Source organism: Penicillium arizonense (assembly GCF_001773325.1).
Source record: "Penicillium arizonense strain CBS 141311 chromosome Unknown PENARI_contig017, whole genome shotgun sequence".
Taxonomy (NCBI): Eukaryota; Fungi; Ascomycota; class Eurotiomycetes; order Eurotiales; family Aspergillaceae; genus Penicillium; species Penicillium arizonense.
Window position 1 is genome coordinate 388,571 of NW_019173294.1, and position 20,182 is coordinate 408,752.

The 20,182-nt window shown below is 48.8% G+C and overlaps 6 protein-coding genes across 6 annotated transcripts; 2 read left to right on the forward strand and 4 right to left on the reverse strand.

Moving 5' to 3' along the window:
* Positions 1 to 98: 98 nt before the first annotated feature.
* On the forward strand, positions 99 to 4,562 carry PENARI_c017G00460 (serine/threonine-protein kinase; the record flags this gene model as incomplete). Its single annotated transcript, XM_022634224.1, has 10 exons — positions 99 to 287; positions 339 to 473; positions 530 to 559; positions 617 to 681; positions 734 to 1,166; positions 1,216 to 2,001; positions 2,052 to 2,933; positions 2,985 to 3,189; positions 3,240 to 3,690; positions 3,740 to 4,562. The coding sequence occupies 10 exons, from the start codon at positions 99 to 101 to the stop codon at positions 4,560 to 4,562; spliced, it is 3,999 nt and encodes a 1,332-aa protein (XP_022485743.1).
* A 725-nt stretch (positions 4,563 to 5,287) lies between these two features.
* Positions 5,288 to 7,114, forward strand: PENARI_c017G12494 (ABC1 kinase family protein; the record flags this gene model as incomplete). Its single annotated transcript, XM_022634461.1, has 4 exons — positions 5,288 to 5,375; positions 5,455 to 5,563; positions 5,637 to 6,241; positions 6,294 to 7,114. The coding sequence occupies 4 exons, from the start codon at positions 5,288 to 5,290 to the stop codon at positions 7,112 to 7,114; spliced, it is 1,623 nt and encodes a 540-aa protein (XP_022485861.1).
* An 803-nt stretch (positions 7,115 to 7,917) lies between these two features.
* On the reverse strand, positions 7,918 to 8,589 carry PENARI_c017G10766 (iron-sulfur cluster assembly scaffold protein; the record flags this gene model as incomplete). The annotated part of the gene is made up of 2 exons (XM_022634422.1): positions 7,918 to 8,084; positions 8,145 to 8,589. 2 exons carry the CDS (start codon positions 8,587 to 8,589, stop codon positions 7,918 to 7,920), a joined length of 612 nt encoding a protein of 203 aa, XP_022485916.1.
* Positions 8,590 to 10,196: 1,607 nt separating this feature from the next.
* On the reverse strand, positions 10,197 to 10,841 carry PENARI_c017G03626 (uncharacterized protein; the record flags this gene model as incomplete). Its single annotated transcript, XM_022634294.1, has 4 exons — positions 10,197 to 10,226; positions 10,305 to 10,468; positions 10,526 to 10,581; positions 10,756 to 10,841. The coding sequence occupies 4 exons, from the start codon at positions 10,839 to 10,841 to the stop codon at positions 10,197 to 10,199; spliced, it is 336 nt and encodes a 111-aa protein (XP_022485894.1).
* A 1,265-nt stretch (positions 10,842 to 12,106) lies between these two features.
* Positions 12,107 to 13,496, reverse strand: PENARI_c017G04538 (ANP1/MMN9/VAN1 family protein; the record flags this gene model as incomplete). The annotated part of the gene is made up of 3 exons (XM_022634312.1): positions 12,107 to 12,489; positions 12,550 to 12,597; positions 12,650 to 13,496. 3 exons carry the CDS (start codon positions 13,494 to 13,496, stop codon positions 12,107 to 12,109), a joined length of 1,278 nt encoding a protein of 425 aa, XP_022485899.1.
* Positions 13,497 to 15,612: 2,116 nt separating this feature from the next.
* Positions 15,613 to 16,833, reverse strand: PENARI_c017G02704 (putative HLH DNA binding domain protein; the record flags this gene model as incomplete). The annotated part of the gene is made up of 2 exons (XM_022634272.1): positions 15,613 to 16,750; positions 16,799 to 16,833. The coding sequence occupies 2 exons, from the start codon at positions 16,831 to 16,833 to the stop codon at positions 15,613 to 15,615; spliced, it is 1,173 nt and encodes a 390-aa protein (XP_022485903.1).
* Positions 16,834 to 20,182: the final 3,349 nt, after the last annotated feature.

The following is a 20,182-nucleotide window of genomic DNA, read 5'->3' on the forward strand; positions in this document are numbered from 1 at the left end:
AGCTTCCACCCCACCCCCCTCTACCTGAAACCTCGTCCTGAGACCAACAGCCCGACCAAACACCTACTGGGATAAGCTTAATCCTGGTTCGAGCTATTATGGTCTCTCGGTCCGCCGAAGGGAATGAGGGGCAGACTCGCCCTCTCACCCCCTCCTCCAGGACGCCCGGAACCCCGATAAAGCCGCGATTGACACGAGTCGGAACAAGTCCGTCGAAGCGTGAAGAGAAACCGAAGGATGATAAAGTGAAGTCGTCGGCGAAAGATGTCGCGGAGCTCAAAGACTACGTAGGGATATGTCTTCAGTATCGGTTGGGCAGATGCTGACTGGCTTAACAGCAATTGGGAGACTGTTTGGGCAAAGGCGCTTTTGGTTCAGTCTACCGCGCACTGAATTGGAACACTGGGGAGACCGTCGCAGTCAAGCAGATCAAGTTGACGGACCTCCCCAAGAGCGAATTGCGCGTTATCATGGTATGTTGGTTGCTTATCCTTCGGGGATTTGATATGGCTAACGCGCGGTGTAACAGCTTGAAATTGACCTTCTGAAAAACCTGGATGTGAGACACTTCCGATGATATGTTTGACTGAGCTTCTACTGATCTTTATACTCGCAGCATCCCAATATCGTCAAGTACCATGGCTTTGTGAAGTCTGCCGAAACCCTAAACATCATCTTGGAGTACGTTTCTTTGGGTTCCATGGTCATTGGACCGCAAATCTAACATTGACAGGTATTGCGAAAATGGTTCCCTGCACTCGATTGCAAAGAACTTTGGTCGTTTCCCAGAGAATCTCGTTGGTCTCTATATGTCCCAAGTTCTTCATGGTCTGCTGTACCTACATGAACAGGGAGTCATTCACCGAGATATCAAGGGTGCCAACATTTTGACCACGAAAGAAGGTCTTGTCAAGCTTGCAGATTTCGGTGTCGCGAGTCGTACCACGGGATTGAGTGAATCGAGTGTGGTTGGTACGCCATATTGGATGGCCCCTGAGGTCATTGAACTTTCCGGTGCAACAACGGCTTCAGATATCTGGAGTTTGGGATGCACCGTCATCGAGCTTCTCGAGGGGAAGCCCCCTTATCACAACATGCAACCGATGCCAGCATTGTTTCGCATCGTAAACGATGATCATCCTCCCTTCTCGCAGGGTGCCTCACCGGTATGCTTTCTTCCCATCACTGAGATTGTCTGGTACTGACATCATCTAGGCTGTGAAAGATTTCCTTATGCAATGCTTCCAAAAAGATCCTAACCTCCGTGTTTCGGCACGAAAGCTACTCAAACATCCATGGATTGTCAATGCCCGCAGATCAGACTCGGTGGTTCCCAAGAAGTCAACAGAATACGAAGAGGCTGTCAAGAGTGTCCAAGAATGGAACGAAGCTTTGCGGTCACCCGAAGCAGGGACTTCAAGAAGGATACAGAAGCCTGACTACCATAATCCTGCCGCCATTCCATCTTCTCGAAACACTCCATTGGTAGATACTCTACCATCACCAACTTCTGTCAAAACCACAGATAAGTTTCGCTCGCCCGAGTCCGCACAGGATGACAATTGGGATGATGACTTCGCTACTGCGATCTCTCCTAGCGCACTCAAGTTGCCACATCTACGCCCACACGATAACTTCGGAGGCATGCTCTCTTCTGAAAGACTGAAAGCCTTCGCCTCGCTTGATGGGACGATACTCAGATCCGATGACAGCTTCGAGGAGGAAAATTCAGGATTCTCGGACAATGATCCTCTCCAAACGATTCGACCATATCCTACTAAGCCAGCAGCACAAGAGCCCTTGAAATCATCGAGTCCTACGCGCCGCCAACCTTCTAATCCTCCTGCTTCTGCTTTGCAAAATGTTCCTATCCTCACTCAAAACCCCATGCCCAGACGGGCTCGTCCTGCTGCTCTCTATAAAGAGAACTCCGTCGAGGACTACAGCGACCTTATCATGGCAAATGAAGATGTGCTAGATCGGAAGTTGGGAGGATACCAGGTGAGAATTCTGCAATCTTGACAAACCATTGCCTTTCTAACACATTGCAGGACTTTGAGGATGATCCTTCTTCTCCCATCCATGAAAATGTAGGGTACAATCCTCCCGATGATGAATTTAATAGCGCATACCCCCAGCTGCGCAAACAGCTCTCCGTTAAGCGAGACCGCTCTGCCATCGAAATCCAACGGTTTGCGGAGAACGAAACCGATGAGGATTTCTCCGATATTCTTGGTGCCGATCAAGCGGCTCTAGATATCGCCGAAAGCGACGATGGCTCGGACCAGAGCAGTACATTGATGTTAAACTCCAAGCTGTCCAACAATTCATGGCTTGGCGACCAAGACGACGATGATGACCCATTTGCGCAGTTGGAAGAAGGATTCGACGAGATGGATCTGGAGGCTAACATTGCCCGTGACAAATACGCTCGTCTACGAAACCAAGTTGAGGGCCTCGTGGGCTCTCTCAAAACATCTCAGGATGAGGAGGTTCTCGCAGAGATTTCCGATCAGCTGTTCAACATCTTCTGTGACCTCCCAGAAACAAAGAACATCATCATCAGTGCTCACGGAATGTTGCCTATTCTTGAGATCCTTGACACTACTCGTCGACGTGATATTGTTTTCTGTCTGTTGAGGGTCGTTAACGCAATCATCTATGACGATTATGAGATCCAAGAAAATCTATGCTTCGTCGGTGGTATTCCCATCATCAACGAGTTCGCATCCAAGAAATACCCTCGAGAGATTCGACTGGAAGCTGCAGCATTCGTGCAGCAGATGTATCAGACTTCGACCCTCACGCTACAAATGTTTGTCAGTGCTGGAGGTCTGAATGTTCTAGTGGAGTTTCTGGAAGATGATTACGAAGATGAACGTGAACTGGTGTTGATTGGTGTGAACGGCATCTGGAGTGTCTTTGAGTTACAAGTAGGTATTTAGCTCGTTGCACGTTGCTCCCCAGGCTAACATTTTCTTCAGGGCTCCACTCCCAAGAACGATTTCTGTCGAATTCTGTCTCGAAACTCTGTCCTTGATCCTTTGTCTCTAGTGCTGAGTCGTGTTCTCGACGAAGACGGGGAATTGGCAGAGGTTATTGAGGGTCGCATTGCCAATATCTTCTTCATTTTCTCGCAGGCCGAGAATCATGTCAAGGAGATGGTGGCCGAACGAACAGTCCTGCACAGTAAGTATGCTCTGGGGAAATTTGTAGGTTGATGCTAACTATCACTTCAGGAGTCTTGAAAGAACTCAGGCGCATGAGCCCCATCCACCAGATCACAATGTTGAAGTTCATCAAGAATTTGTCCATGCTGTCAACCACGCTGGATTCACTTCAAAACTCCAATGCCATCGACGTCTTAACTGACCTGCTTCGATTTAATCTGAAACGGACCCATTTCCGCGAGGTGTCGAATCAAATCCTGAACACGATCTATAACATGTGTCGCCTGAACAAGTCTCGGCAGGAAGATGCAGCATTGAACGGCATTGTTCCGCTTTTGCAAAAGATCGTCATGACAGAACGGCCGTTGAAAGAATTTGCTTTGCCAATTCTTTGTGACATGGCACAGTCTGGAAAGGTTGGTCGTCGCGAACTGTGGCGCAACAAAGGCCTGGCCTTTTATATCACTCTCCTCGCGGATCCTTATTGGCAAGTTACTGCCTTGGATGCTGTTTTCACCTGGTTTGTCCCTCCCCCAAAACTATATGTTTCCTTAACTGACAATGACCAGGCTTCAAGAAGAGACAGCTAAGGTTGAAGAGCATCTTTTGGCTAACCGCTTTGACAAAGCGACATCCTTCACTGATGCTATTGTAAGATGCTTGACGCTTTCCAAGGCCAATGCATTTGAGAACATTCTCGACCCACTACAAAAGCTTCTCCGTCTGAGTCCCCCAGTTGCATCCACTTTTGCACGGCCGGATCTCTTCACAAGACTGAGACAAAAGCTGCACCACAACAAGGCTGCGGTCCGACTCAACCTTCTGCGTATACTGTCTAGTATCTGCGATTCAAGTGAGCAGCAAGGTGGTTTGCTCGCAACTTACGGTCTTCTAGATGCCATTCGAGAACTGGAGAATGACCCAGCCATTCTTGTTCGAGATATGGCAGGGAAGCTAGTACAGTCAAGCGAAGCGTTCAGTCTCAGCAAAAGAAGACCCACAAACCGACGACAAAGCACATCTACCACCCCACCCATTGCGTTCCCTGGTTCTTCTACCCCATCCACACCCTCGTCGAATCGCACCGGTCAACCAAGAGGATACTTGGAAGGACGAGAGACACCCCGGCACCCCCGAAATTCTCTCAGTGTTTCTTCTCTGGCCATGAGACCTGGCAGCCGGGATGGCAATAACCCAGCACTCGGATCTTCTGCAAATAGCAGTGCAGCCGCCCTAGCGAGACCTCGGTCTGCGCGACCACTCTCTAATAGGATGTCTCACGTCGACGTTCTACGTGAAGAAGACAATAAAACCCCGAGCTCCTTGGGTCGGCGACCTTCAGTCATTCCTCGACGCCGCCGTCCAACACTTGCTGATTCCGAGTGGACATGATCCAGCCTTTGGTGATCCATCTGGTTTCTTGCAACATTATATGTTTGTTTTACTGCATTTGCAATTTTATTTGGTTCATTCTGGCCTGTCCCATACCCAGGCAGTGGCGTTGTCAACCCCAGAGGGGAGAACTATGGGTTGATGGTTAAGGCTTGTAAAACTATTCTGTTTTGTACCTATGCGAGCCTGGTTGCTGCACATAGTCTACATACTTTTTTTGAATCAAACATAATTACTTTGTTCTTCATTTGCGTTCCTGGTTCCTATATCTTCAAAGTGTATCCCCTTGTGTCAGATCCTGTTTTCCTTTGATATGACCACCTCGACAGGCAATCTCTCAATGAGTCCAACTTATAACTGTAGTGTTCCTGATATTCCCCTATGACGTCGCCGACCTGTTCGGGATCACGTGTAATGCCGGAGCCGATTGGCGGCGAGAACCGTGAAAATCTCCATACATCAACAGATCATACGATGCATTGAACTCAGAAACCCTGACTACCAATTTCTGCCTCTCCCCAATTTCATTTCTCCTGCTGTTAGGCCCGTGGCCTTCGCTACGGAATGAGCGCAGCGCTTCGTTTGCCGTGGCGGGCAATCAAGTCTGAACCCGTCACGGTAATCGGCAAAACATCAATTGCCTCGACTTTGGGCTCCTCGTCTCGTTTGACCACAAACACGCCGCTTCGATCATTGCGCTTTGTTAGTACAGCCGGTACACCATCATGGGGCTGTACGCGATACCCCTCGAGTTCGATTTCTACTTCTTCTGGTCGTTGCTTCTCTACGCGGACCTCGCCTCTCTTGTCGCAGGTACAAAGTGAAGCGGGTACAAGGGAGAGTGGAAAGAAGGATGGACTTAGGCGGAAGATTGTCGTCTTGGCTATTGTAGGTTTGCTTGGTGTCGGGGCAGTGACATTGTCTCCCAATGCGAAGCATGCATATGAAGCGGCCAAGAGAAGTGGGCGTGTTGCTGGCACTTTGGCCGTTTGTATTAATGAGTAAGTGGAAGAGCTTCTTACTGACCTCTTCCATTCAATCTGAACCGCGTCGCTAATCTGATCCCATCTTCAGTTACCGCGTAACCTTGAAACAAGAAGCCTCGTCCCCCGCCGAACACGATGAACTGATTCGCGCATGCCACAAACGATGCGCCGAGCGTACCCTCCGAGTTCTCGAGAAGAATGGATCGATCTTCATCAAGCTGGGCCAGCATCTCAGCAGCATGGGCTACTTACTTCCGCTGGAATGGACTTCGACCTTCATCCCGCTCCAGGACCGATGCCCCGTCTCGTCAATTGAGTCAATTAGCGAGTTGTTCCGCGCTGATACCGGCCAATCCATGGATGAATTGTTTGCCTCTTTCGAACCCACCCCTACCGGTGCCGCATCACTGGCACAGGTGCACATTGCCACGCTGAAGGAAACTGGACAAAAAGTCGCTGTCAAGGTCCAACACCCCGCGCTCGACGAATGGGTGCCCTTGGATCTAGCCTTGACCCGTTTCACTTTTTCCATGCTCAAGCGCTTCTTCCCCGAATATGATCTGGAATGGTTGTCCAAGGAGATGGACTTTTCTTTGCCGCAGGAGCTGGACTTCCGCATGGAGGCTCAGAATGCCACACGTGCTAGCGAGTATTTCAAGGAGCACTCTGATGCTCCATTGGTTATTCCCGAAGGTACGTATACTCTGCAAGCGTAGTAGAGGTAAACCAGCTAACAATACCACAGTGATCTGGTCTCAAAAGCGCATTCTCGTCATGGAATACATTGGCGGTCGTCGCCCAGATGACCTCGAATACCTAGATGCCAACAACATCGACCGTGACGAAGTCTCCGCAGCCCTAGCACACATCTTCAACGAAATGATCTTCGGCAACAACGCCCCGCTCCACTGCGATCCACACGGCGGCAACATTGCCATCCGCCCGAACCCTACCCGCCGCCATCACAACTTCGACATCATCCTCTACGACCATGGATTATACCGCGACATTGATCGCGATCTACGCCGCAACTACGCCAAGCTATGGCTAGCCGTCATCGACGCCGACGTCCCCCGCATGCGCGAATACGCCCAGAAAGTCGCCGGCGTGACAGACGACCAATTCCCCTTATTCGCCAGCGCCATCACCGGCCGCGACTACAGCGTGCTCACAAAGAAAAGTGTCGTTTCTTCACGCACAGCCGAAGAGAAGAAGGAAATCTCCGGTGCATTAGGCGAAGGCATGCTTCAACAACTGGTTGTCCTACTCGGCCAGGTCCCGCGCATTATCCTGCTCATCTTGAAGACCAATGACTTGACCCGCAGTCTCGACGAGAATCTGCATACGCGCCAGGGTCCAATGCGCTCGTTCCTGATTCTCGCTCACTACGCTACGCGCACCGTTTTCGAGGAACAGATGGAGTCTATTCAGGAGTCTGGTGGTGTTTTCCGGAACTTCTTCCGGTATCTGTGCGCTTGGGCGGGATACCTTCGCGTTGACATCAAGTTGTCCGTCTATGAGACCTTGTTGTCTTTTAAGTCTCGATTTGGGCTTCGGAGTGCTTAGGCACTCTGTGTATATCTTCTTTGCAGTTGCTTTAGCTAGCTCTGCTATTGTTTATTCTGTTTTATATATATCCCTGGTTTCTTTGTTGGGTTATTCTCATGAGCACGGATTATCTTGATTGATCTGTCTGTGTATCAGCGGTGGAGTTATGCATTTTCTGTTTTTACATATGGTCAACTCATTTCTTGAACAGAATGCTCAAGGGATGAATGTTTGCTGTTTCCACAAAAAGACGCGGTGCAGCCTGTACAGATAGCTAGAGTGCAGATAGAAATTTAGATCATAGAACAATTTCGTCATCTACATTCATCTACATTCATCTACATTCATCTCTACGTTATATTGACAAACAATATCTCTGGTTTCATCGTTTCATTAGGAAACTATCAAGGCGCTGCTTTTCAAAAATTGGAGTTGAGAGTACCGATCAAGGATCCCATGTGCCCGCCGAGGCGCCATCAGAAAAAAAAAAAAAAAACAAGAAAAACATCTTGAAAGCGCGAGAAAAGAAAAGGGAAAAAGAGTAAATATGTACATCAAACAAATGGGGGAATTGTTCGTTCTCATCTCGTCCATCGTGATCCGGGCACACACATTTTCAGTGGCACCGGTATCAACGAATCCCAGCCAAAAAAACACATTATTGTCAAATCTTCCGATCCAGCAGCTGATACACATCCTTGATCAAATGATTGTGTAATGAAGCAACCTCGGGATGAGTCACAGGTTTCAGAGAAACGAGTGTTGCCTCACGCAGATACTGTATCCGGCACGCTCACGCAAAATATAAAGGAAAAAGCAACTTAGATAGCGGCCGCAGGGCTGCCACCAGTCTGCTCGATATCGACCTTGACGTCGGGAATGGAGCCGCCTGTCCCGGACAGATCTGTGACGCGGGTGTTGGGGTTCTTGGTGTAGTAGTTGGCAATGGCGGACTTGATGGCATCCTCAGCGAGCATAGAGCAGTGGACTGAAAAAGCAAGTTAGAACCAAGTGAATAATCATTGGGAGAGGGATGGGGAAGACATACGCTTGACGGGAGGAAGGCACAGCTCCTTCGCCACATCGGTGTTCTTAATCTTGCCAGCTTCATCAAGGGTCATACCGCGAACCAACTCAGTCAGATAACTGGACGAGGCGATAGCACTACCACAGCCGAAAGTCTTGAAGACGACATCGTCGATACGGCCGGAGTCCTTGTTCACACGGATCTGCAACTTCATGACATCGCCACAGGCGGGCGCGCCGACGAGACCGGTACCCACGTCCTGGTCGCCCTTCTGCATGGAGCCGACATTGCGAGGGTTGTTGTAGTGGTCAAGGACCTTCTCGTGGTATCCTCGGCGCTGCACAGCTGGGGCGGGAGTAGCACGGTTGATGGGTTGGGCGGACTGGAGGCCGGAGAGAGGAGCGAAGGCGCTGCGAGTTGCGACAGAGCCAACGCGAGGGGCGATAGTGACGAGGCGCTTGAACATTGTGATTGGTATTGATGTTATTGATGGGTGGTGTATGTAGAGGTGAAGTAGTTTAAGAGGCAAAAAGATGGATCTGATAGGGAGTGATGAATTCATAAATAATCTGATCGGGCATTATATAAGCACGCTAAGCCTAATGGGGTAGCTTGTCTGGCCGGATTCGCCGGTGGTCGGAGATGACAAAGATGACGTTCCCCCTTTTCTTCTCTTTTCCATCTGATATGAGGATATGAGTGTAGCATTACATATTTTACGGGGTTTGCTGATCTGTGCCAGTGAGAGAGCTTCTGCGTGATATCAGTTCTCAGGGGTGGCGAGTTCTCTGCACCACTCAAGTTGTCCGCGGTGGACTCATCCGGCCAACGTTGTGTTTCCCGCCTCTCCGGGAGCCAATTGTCGGTCGATGATATCAAACGGTGGAGATAGCTTTAGTGATGGGCAAGTGAAGCCTGGCGATCACACTGGTTACAAATTCTAGTCAGATTATTCTGACTACACCTTTATGTCCACACAGCGTAGCAGAGATACTATACATTTCGGTATACATTGACACGCCTCGCCGGCTGCGGAGATATCGGAGTCACTTCCATTCGGGCTTCGGTCTCGGTGAATTCGATAGGGGTATTCATGCTAGAACTGGCAAGATAACTCAACACTTTACGGGATTTCCGCGGGGCTTCTAACCTCCCCTCAGCGGGGTTTGCTTTGAACTACACTCCACTTAGATATGTAACCCGCCTGGTTATTCAATGCTGGCTTTGTACAAACCCCGTGAGCATTGTCTTTGAACACTCCAATCTGAGGATAATCTAAGCTACACATCATCTAGTTCATTGTTCAATATGCGGGGTAGCAGGGTCTGTATCTCTTGAGGTTCACCGAAGGCTAGTTCCGGGCATTAAGGACTCTCATCCCCCGATCATTAACTTGCACTCAAATGACGAAAATCAAAATGAAAAGAGCATCTTACAAAGTCAATAAGTGGGACCAAACGCTGTTTCTCTCCTGCAGAATATCTTTACTCCTTGTTTTCCGATAAGGTAAATTCATTGAAATAAACCGTTGGTTTACTACCAACCCAATTCTAGGATTGTCACCGACAGCGACATTCCCTGTTTCTGTTATATTATTTTAAGATGGAGTAGAATGCTGAAACTAATGCTTCGTAGAACATCTCCGTTGAGCGCATTTCGCTGAGACCCTGATGTTTGGGGAACTGATCAAGACATAGTATCTTCCCAGTCCTGCATAAATCGTTCAATCCATTTCCATAACTTGGGAGACGCGACAAACATATTTTCCGAAGTGTCCGTAGATGGTTCAAATCGTGGATTACGACAGCACCACTTTAGGCAGCTCCTCAGACAGCTCGAGAGAGACTGGAGAATTGACATTCACCATCGATCCTGGGCTGTTGAGGCAACACCCGCTATAACGTACGCGTAGCCATGTTGCAGTACTATATGACTAAGTCTCTATCCTGCTTCGCCAGACAAACTCTACTCTAATCCACATACAATCCTTAACAAAACACGATATCACACTATTGGACAATGCAAAAGTTATAAACATAATGCAACTTCAATTCTAGCAATAAACCCTATATCTCACAGAGCCTCACGAACAGCAGACTTGAACTAAAACCAGAACAACACAATTAGCATACCCACACTCCAAGAAAAGAAAGCATCCGTTCCCAGAGACCATCAACATACCGGAATGATCTGCGCCTTCTCCATATCCCACACGCCACTCTTGACATAAATATCATTGTTGAGCAGCTCGAGAACCTGAGCCTCGCTCTCTGCAACAGCCAGCATCATGCTTCCCTTGAACGAGGGGATTTCCCCGTCGGCCGGGTGGGCGTTGAGCATAGCGCCTATAACGTATTAATATTGATACTTGCGGTTTTAATTGTGTTGATTGTCCAACATACCACCTGCAACAATAGTCCCAGATGCGACGTGCGGCTTGACGCCTTCGAGGTGCAACCTGATAAGATATGACTCCAATCAGCCAAGGTCCGGTCCAACAACACACAATTCAGCCAAGTCCAGCCATGCACAGCAAGGCTCCTAGCCCAGACTTCGCTGCTCTCATTCTCTGTGCATATCTCTGCATTTCTATACCCCAATCAAATTCACCACCGGGACAGCAAAAACTCACGGCCGGACTTCAAGACGCTTAGCCTGTGCATCAGGCTTATCAGGCAGAATGCAAAGGAACTCCTTCTTAGCAGGCGCAGAAGACATATTGCGAACTTGGAAAACGGATCGGAAGGTTGGAGAGGGTAACTTTTGGTGAAGTAAATGTCCGGGCAGTCTTGCGGTTGTTGAGGGAGGTGAGATGATGGTGAATGGTTGTGGTGGGATGCGGAGGGTTTGCCGAGCGTGGGGGAAAGCGGGGACTGCGCGTGAGAGCGCTTGGGGGATACGAGCTGGCATTGAGGTGTGATTCGGGTATTTTTGGGGTGTTATAGGGGCTTATTAGAGGGGATTGGGAGGTCTGGGGATTTCTGGTGAGGGTTTGGAATGCGGAGGTTGGGGTTTGGGGTTTGTTTGTGGATGTGTTCGGCCGAGGTCTATGGAGATATAAACTGTATTGCCCTCATTTCTTGGTATTGGATCTACAGTAGCATTGGGGCTGGAATTGACTAATATGATTTATATGGCGTGTTTGCTTAGGGACTTTTTGTAGGATGATCAGAATCGTACCAATTATTATATACAAGAACGAGGAGAGCCAAAGTGCGCTGAATATCTGCTTTGCTTCATCTGCAAGAAAGCCAGGCACATCACTGTGTCCCGAGGCCGATGCAGAGCAAGATCCAAGCTGCAATGTTTGGACTAGTGCCATCCACCTATCACCGAAAGAAAAGAAAAACCAAAGACGCCAGCTCGGACGTGACAAAATGGAAGAATGAAGGGAGACGACAATTTGGAGGAAATCTGCATAGCAGACTGAAAGAATAAACTTGGCAAAGAGAAACAGACATGACATGACAGCAACGGCCCGGTTCTCGGACCCTAGAGTTGGTTTGCAAGAAGAACAGAAGATCGAGATGGAATATCAAACTCGAGTGAACAGTGAATAGTAAACAGTGAACATGCCCGGAGGTCACCACCCCGTCTAAACTGTATAGGAAGGGGCGTGTGGTCCCAGTGCACGATTCGTTATATCAGAGGCCATGAGAACCGGCGAACTCTATAGACCTGCAACCCGCCAAACAGCATTTTCCCCCGTAGCGCCAAGGTAACAAATACACACACTCCCTAGAACGCGGCAAGATACAGGATTAGGGAAATCATTAGGCTTCCGTCGCGATACATCCGTCCAAGAAGAGAAAAAGAAAAGAAAATGTGTCACAAGGGAAAGGAAGTGAAGCCGAAGCGAGTCCCGATTATCAGGGTGAGGCGCACGGCGGGAATGGAAGCTGATGGATGTTCGGGGACGGAACGGATTCAAAGATCAACTTGAATCTCAAGCGGCGAGATTTCCGGCTGGAACGTGGACGGCTCTAAAACGCTTTGCGCTCTCCGAGGTTGCCGGGCTTCTCGTCGGTGTCTATGTGCCAGACCACATAGTTGGGCAGTCCGACTACCTGGTAGCCGGCGCGCTTGGCCATGCGGGCGAAGCCTTCGGTCTCGGCTTGGTTCTCGAATGCGTACGCGGGGAAGTTGATACCTGAGCGGTGGACATCGGCCTTAACGAGGATGTTGACACCGCCAATTCCATCAAGCTCCACCTCCTCGTCCTTGTTCTTGCGCCAGTCACCCATGCTGACCAGGTAGGTACGACCGGTGTCGTACTCCTTGTAGCCTTCGGCCAGAATAGTGTCGGTAGGCAGAGTCGCACGCAGGCGGCGACCACGGTCAGATTCGATCCAGGAGTTGTAGTCGACTAATAAAAGCAAATGTCAGCAGGCTGTACGGGATACACAACAATGCGGATATAACATACAGCGACCCTCGATGTCACGGCCATCTCTGTAGCGGTGGAACCAAATGTCTAAATATCTTGTCAGCAATTGCCCAGCCCGAATCTCAATGTCATCACGTACTCGGTACAAGAATGTCCTTGTCGTGGGCCATGAAGTCCTCCAGAATGCGCTCTGGGCAGTCCGTGATGTCCACGTCACGCCAGTACACCCAGGAGTGATCGGGCTTGAGAGCCGAGTAGAGGAGGTAGTTGCGGGCACGGCCAATGGCCTTGCGTCGCGGTCCCTGAGCAGCAAATGAATGACGCTCAGCTACACTCATCTCAACATCGGCACCGAAATCCTTCTTGATCACAGTAGCACTGCGGAATCGAATCTTCTCATCGGCGTGATTCTGGATGCGATCGAGCTCGGAGGCGAGGTTGGCCAGGGTGTCGTCTTTGCAGTCGCCGACAAGGAAAGCCAGGTCGATCAATTCGTGGGGGTAGGTCAGCTTGTACAGGAGGTCGAAGTACTTGGCCAGGTAAGGAGCGGCGTCGCGGAGAGGAGTCAGGATGAGAACACGCTCATGGTTGAGCGCTGCTTGGGTGGTCGACTTGATGGGGTTCAGGTCGACTTCGGCGATGGAGGTGTTGTTGACTTCGTAGGGTTCGTGGCGGTTGAAGATGACAGGGGTCTGGGCGTGCGCATTCCACTCAACCATCTCGTTGAGGGACATCTCCATGGGTGACTTTGATGACCCATAGCAGTAGAAGCTGTGGACACTCGGGTCAGTATACGATTCTGGGTGCTTTCTGGGTGCGCTCTGGGTGCGTTCTGGATGTGTTCTGGATGCGTTCCGGGGTTTTCTCACTTTTGCATCTCCGACGCAGACCTGCTCACGCCGCGCCACATGAGGATCAGCAATCCCGTCAAGGCTATCGAGACCAAAAAGCGAGTCCGCGTTAATAAGACAACGATTGCCCTCCATGGCGGCAACCTGGCCTTCGCCGACTTCCAATTAACACCACCCTTGGGTAACAACATTTCGGGACGCGTGAAGAATTCAGGAGAACAGGGCGATCCGGGGTCTCGATGTCTCTCGAAAACCCCCCGACCGAACGAATGTGGCGAATAGGAGAAGTTGGGAGGCGAGATGAGAGGTTGATAGGGAGGAAAAAGAGGAGAGACGGGATCGCTGGGGGAAATGCGAGTGCCAAGCGGAACGGCTAAAATCAGCAAGTAAGACAACACACGACAAACCTCGTTTTTATGTACGTTTAGTTGTTAATTGTCGATATTTAGGGGATTCTATCTGGTCTACTCTACTAACTCATCCATGCTTTGTGGTAACTTCGTCGGCCAGGGGTGTGGTCCTAGAGATCTGACAGCAGACCCTTTTTTATCTTTATTTATAGCCCATGATCGACTAGAACCTCCACGGATATTTAGACAGGGTGCCATGACGTTGTATAAGTATACAAAACTGTGACTTGCTCTAATCTGATGGGTTTTATGTCCACACAGGTACAGGAATACGCATATCGTTACCCCTGTATGTTATTTCTGCAGGGATTGCGTATACACACGTCCACGGGAGTACATAGACACGTATAAAGTACTTAACACAACATTAACAATCTTTCTTCGGCTGATATACCCACATTCCGAATCTCATGTTCTCGTAATTATCCTCTAAGTGAATAGTACATGTCGAGCCCGGACGATCACAAAACACAGTGGAGTCTGCGTTTGAGGATAAACTGAAACATAGTTTCGACCCAACTAGGATCTCCTACATCTTGGGCTTTACTGTATGATCTCTAATCACTCATACTTCCCTCAAAACTGAATTTTATTCTACTGCCTGCTTGCAATACAAATAATGACTAACACAATGAACGTGGGGACACTTGTCCGCTTAACACAAGGCTAAGACTCGGCCGTCTCCACCGGCTGATCGTCCTTTATCAAAGCGCTGATTCGTTCAGACATTCTCGACTACTCCGTATAGGTATATGTAATACCTGCAGTATGGCTTCAAATCGGTTCTGCTCTATCTGTTTGAGGCGCAAACTATTCTCATTTTCCAGAATATCAATATATATATATACAAAGGGGGAAGACGCGTAACACCGTCTCTAACTATTCTATCAGTTATTGCTTAAAGGCTCATTCAATTTCTTGGTGGAGACTTCGGAATATATTTGCACAATATATATTGAGGATAATCCGATAGAGAAACGTAAATATACAACAAACATCGACAAAACCTTTTATACACTCTTCTTCTACAGTTTAGCCGTCTCCATCATCTTGGTTGAGCATGAGAAATGATACATACCTAATGCTGAGGCACAATGAAATTTCATTAATGGAGCCCGATATAATGAAGAGAAGAAGAATATCACGATCAATGAGCTCAGTCAAATTATTGATTTCTAACTAACAGGATTTGCACAAGCTTTAACCATCGCTTGCTAATTAGTTCACACCATCTCATCTGATGAGACTCAGCCTACATTCACCATGTTGGCGGAAGATAAAGGGACAGAGAACTTATGGAACTCCATGGGATCAAATAAAATCGATATACTCGTTCTCGTCTGGAGATTTACGATTACAATTACATAGAACCTGCAAAGAGAAGCTTGATATTATCATCAAAGATGATCCATTGAGTCATAGCCATAGACATAAGATAAATAGTGACAAAAGAAATAATAAAATAAGAAACAAGAAAGCTCGAGGTATTTACACCAAGTCGTATATATCCACACTCAACGCCAAAGAGCAAAGAAAATAGAAAAAGAAAGAAAGAAAGAAAGAAAGAAAGAAAGAAAAGCACACATTTTGTCCAAGAAGAGAAGAAAAAAAGTCGCACAATAATCCACCGAAATATAGAAACAAAGGAAAAAAATCCAAAGGAGCCCTCTTGTTCGCCCCAGTGTCAAAATATGTTACACAATGCAGACGCTAAAAGCACATAGAGCAGGAAGACGACAGACTGCAAGGGACAACGGCTGGAGGAAATGGCACAGAAAGAAAGCCAAGATTTGGGGTGTAGGTCATAGAATCATCGGATCATCAATCTGGGCGCGGGCTGTTCATGGGGAAGGAAGTAGAGACTGGCGACGAGCCACGCTCGGGAATGTGAAAGAGGAAGAATGAGATGGAGGGAAAGCAGGAGAAGAAGGGCCAGTCATTGGGGGAGTAGCACTCAGGTAGGAGCTACCGAAGGACTGTGAGCTCGAGCTGGGAAGGGAGTCGTGGAAGGGACCAGCAGATGAAGGCTCCATGTTAGCCGCGATCTCATCACAGAAGACCCGCAGACCAGGCAGACCAGCGCTCTTCTTCTGGCGTTTGTGCTCGGGGAACTCGAGGACAGGGCCAGGGCTGGTGCTCTCGGCCTTTGGAGAGCGGAACATCTGCTCGTAGGACTTGAGCTGGAACTCAAGGGCGCGGTTGCGGTCAGCGAGCATCTCGTTCTCGGCCTTTGTGGCCTTGAGCTGCTGCTGGACCGATTGGTTCTGCTGCTGCAGGGAGCTGACGAGCTGTTGCAGTTGCATGCAGCGCACCTGAGGCTGCAGCTTCTCAGAGAGCTGCGGTGTGACTTGTTCCTGGCGGATGAGATGCACAATGATGGCGAGCATGAAATCAATAAGGTAAATGGCTCCTTGCACGATGTGCTCCTTTGATTGGGTCAGGGACTTGGATGGGTTCCAGCCAGCACGCTCCAGGAAGAAATCATGGATGCGGCTGTCTAGCTGGCGGTGCAGCTCGCTGAGGTTGCTACGGCGGTTACCCTCGGCGATGCGGTGCTTCTCGCGCTGGTCATCATGTTCGTTGGACATGGCGCTGCCCTTGCGCTTGCGGCCGCATAGTTGCTGCAGGGGAGCCTTGCGGTTAATGTTTTGCGGGGCCACTAGAGCCATGATCTCGTTCTGGGATAGGTCGTTGGGCCAATCGATGGAGCCAGCCTTTTGGATCGCAAAGGACTCCTGCCAGGAGCTCTCAGCAGAGTTGGCTGGTGACGGAGGGGCAATGGTTTGTTCCGCAGCCGCCCATGGTGACTTGAATTGGAAGGTGTCCTGGGCACCCGGGGTGGTTGGGACGATGGCATCCTTCATGTTGAACGGGTTGAAAGGACCGCGGGGCAGGGGTTCCATGAGAGGAAGAGGAGGTAGACGGCGGTCTTCGCCCACGTCAGAGCCGGCCACACCAGAGATGGAAGATCTCAAAGAACTTGAAGATGTTAGAACTGAATATAGAAGACATAACGAGGTGACTCACGGCAAAGAGCAGCGGCGAGGAATGTCGTTAGTCATTGAAAAGGGGCCCATTTCTTCGTGCATTGTAGTATACTGTTGAGAAGCGTGATATGTGCAGTGGCGAGTGTTGTAGTAGATGTGTCGTAGTATGTCGTGGTGGTAGATATACAGTGCTATTTGTTCCTGATGTATATGTTCAGATGGTCGTCGATGGGTTGTAGACGGCGAGGTGTGCAGATAAACAATGGTTGTATATGCACAATAGGGGAAGATTCACAAAACGGGCTGAGCTATAGACAGAGTAGAAGCAGAATCGAAATCCACGAGGCGACTGAAGACAATGAGTGAGACAATGAAGGGATACCATGCGGGATGGGGTGCATGTTTATATGTCGAGAGAGGGGGAGTACTTTGGAAAACTCCTATCTAAAAAATCCCAAAAAAGTCCCAAATATTCCAGATAATACCAGATTGAACGGCCCAGGGACGACCTCTCCGGACCCAAGAGGGGGGAACCAGCGATCAGGGCCGATCCTCGTCAGGCATGAAGCGCGGAATCCGGGATGTCATACAGACAGTGCATATAGTCCCACAGCATCATGACGGGGAAGCAAGCGGGCATCCCGGATGGCTGCTCTGGACCATCTGCTAGTGTCGCTTGGGCCAGGGAAGAAGCGCCAGAGAACGATGGAGAAAAAAAAAATTTATCGCAGAGTATCTGTCACATCATGCACGGACCGAACCTCGCAGTATAGTGCATTAGATCAACGAATTACCGCTGTGCGATGAAGCCCAGTAGAAAGGTTCATAAGGATGATCCATGGCCCTTATTTGTCACCGGTCTGTTGGTGTCGCGATCTACACGGGGAAAGACTTTAGGGGTTACATTGCCCTTGCATAGTCTCTAACTAACAAAATAGCCTCTGATCAAATCTTCCGGCTTCGTCTTGTGGATCTGACTGTTCACAAAAAAAGTAGAAAAATAAACAAAAAATGACAATGGACATTGAATATGCTCCATGGATGTTTGAGATTGGCTTTGCTTGCATATCTCATATACATATCGGTCTCCATACCGGATATCTTCTCCCCGCGTCGATAGCAGTCATGAAACGCCGACTGCAGCACCAGATGAGAGTGCTCGATTTCCTGTATCGATAGTCAGGAGAACCTACCATGGTTGTGCCATAGTATCAAGGGGTACAATAATCACTGAGTCGATCCCCCTCGAGTAAGCTTATGAAAATCCAAATGGCCCTTAACTTTAATAGAGTCAAGCAAGGACCGTCGGGAGTGTCTACTGGAGACATGCGAGGAGGTAGACCTCAATAACTATGACGAAACTATCTGAACCGTCTATGTAGGGAGGCTCAAGATTGTAACTATTCGCGTGTTAGGAGAGATGAACAATCTCGTTTAATCAGTATCGTCGCCAAGTGAGCGAATCATGGGGGAGAAAATGGCAAGAAGTGAAATGATCGCTCGAGGCAACCAGCAACTTGGGACGGTCCCAACGACCAGGATACGTTTCCTGTCAGACGGCAAATCATGGGGATCGGAGTGATTTGGAATTCATGGACGCACAGACGTTGAAGAATTGACGAGTCAGAGGGAATAAATATATGTTTAATCTGAAGGTTAGCTTTATTGATTTATTCTTAGCGGAGCCCTAAGGATTGCACGTTCCCCGAGCGAATAGCCCTATGTTTCGTTCAGCCATGATCATCACCCTCGTTTCTATTTCTTTCTCCATTAATTTAATACTGCAGCATGGCCCTGTGTCATATTGTTTCATATTAGTATTTCATATTCCCCTGTTAATAGTCCCGTGTGTGTTCGCTACGAAAATTGAGTGGGTCGTGGAAATCGAGCTGTCATATTCTCCGTCCCGCCCTCACCAACCAGCACTCAACCTCACCTCATGCCGGCTCCATCGAGCACACTAGTTCCCACGTTCTCTCTCATTGCTTTCCCCCTTAACTAATCCCTATTTATTAATATTCCCACTGCCACAATTCGTACGCAATGTAAGATACTTGCAGTTGTATTCATTCTATGCAGTAACCCTGTTCAAAATGACCTCGCTTGCTCTCCCCTATTCAAAGCCGTTGTTTACATGTACATCTGTACATCTTGGTTCCACGTCTCTTGCAGACGGCACGCACCTGCAGCCCTGAGGGGAAACAGGCACGAACCATTCGAGCTCACAAACCTACAGTTTTCCGACAGTTCCCCGGACCCATCTAGCCCGATCTTGTTCTTGAGTTACCAGTTCGAGTGACGCGCAGGGGACTCTCGATCTCCAAGTTAAATCAGAGTTCGACCCTGATACTTGGACCCGATTTTGTGATTTTCGAAAATCTTTACATTTGCGTAATGCATCTACCGTGTCAGAGATCGCCGGATCGATCGCATGCCACATCTCGTATGAACATAATAGATTCCCCCTCTCTCCGCAAGCCCTTGACGGTCCCTATAGGCCTTGAATAAAGTTTGTCCTCGCATCGTACAGCGTCACAGCCCACAGACGGGTGCACTCCCCGTCCCGTGCGGCTCAGCAAGGACCAGCCGTCCGATTCTCTACAGTATGCTCTGCTCTCTCCATGGTGTCATGGCAAAGCCAACGGTGGCGTTTGGGCCAATGATCGGCTGATCCGTCCTCCTCGAGCCAATTTATTCCCAATAGTAGCCTGTAGTTTCCTCAGCAGCGGACCCGCTTGACCTGTCAAGTTTCACTTTTCAACAGGCTGTGTTAGAATTTGAGAATCTTCAATAGAGTCCCGATTCCAATGATTTGAGGTTTGAAGTTTGAGATTTGAGATTTGAGATTTGAGATTTGAGATTTGAGATTTGAGATTTGAGATTTGAGATTCGGGATTTGAGTATGGTTTCTACACTAAATTTTGGGATTATCTACAGGCCTAGTACCCAGCCAAGCGTTAAAAAGTACCGATTCATGCACGATGCAAGATCCTTTCCTGGACAGTTGGCCAACCTCACCAAACTGGGGCGCCTTGGTCTAGCGTAGGAGTTCCTTGTGAGTTCGCATGTTTTATGCGATCGGCTTCCTCAGATCTCTTGCTTTTCCGGGTTTAACTTTGACTTCTTCTTAGAATGAGAAATATAGAATTTTCCATTGTTCGATTTTTTGTACTTTCTCCACTTCTGATCGCCCCTCTCCTAACATGTACGTAAAGTGCACTACTGTGCGTGCTTTTTTCCACGAAATCAAACGCCCCTCCACGGGTCCCAGTTCACTAGTCACCATGAATTGTTGACTCGTGCTAGACTAAGTACGCGCTATGGCGGAAGGGGCTTTTAGTATTATTCCGAGCCATTTGTCAGAGGAAAATTATTCCTGTGGCCTGAGTGCCATACTGATATGCAATAATTGTCTCCCATACAT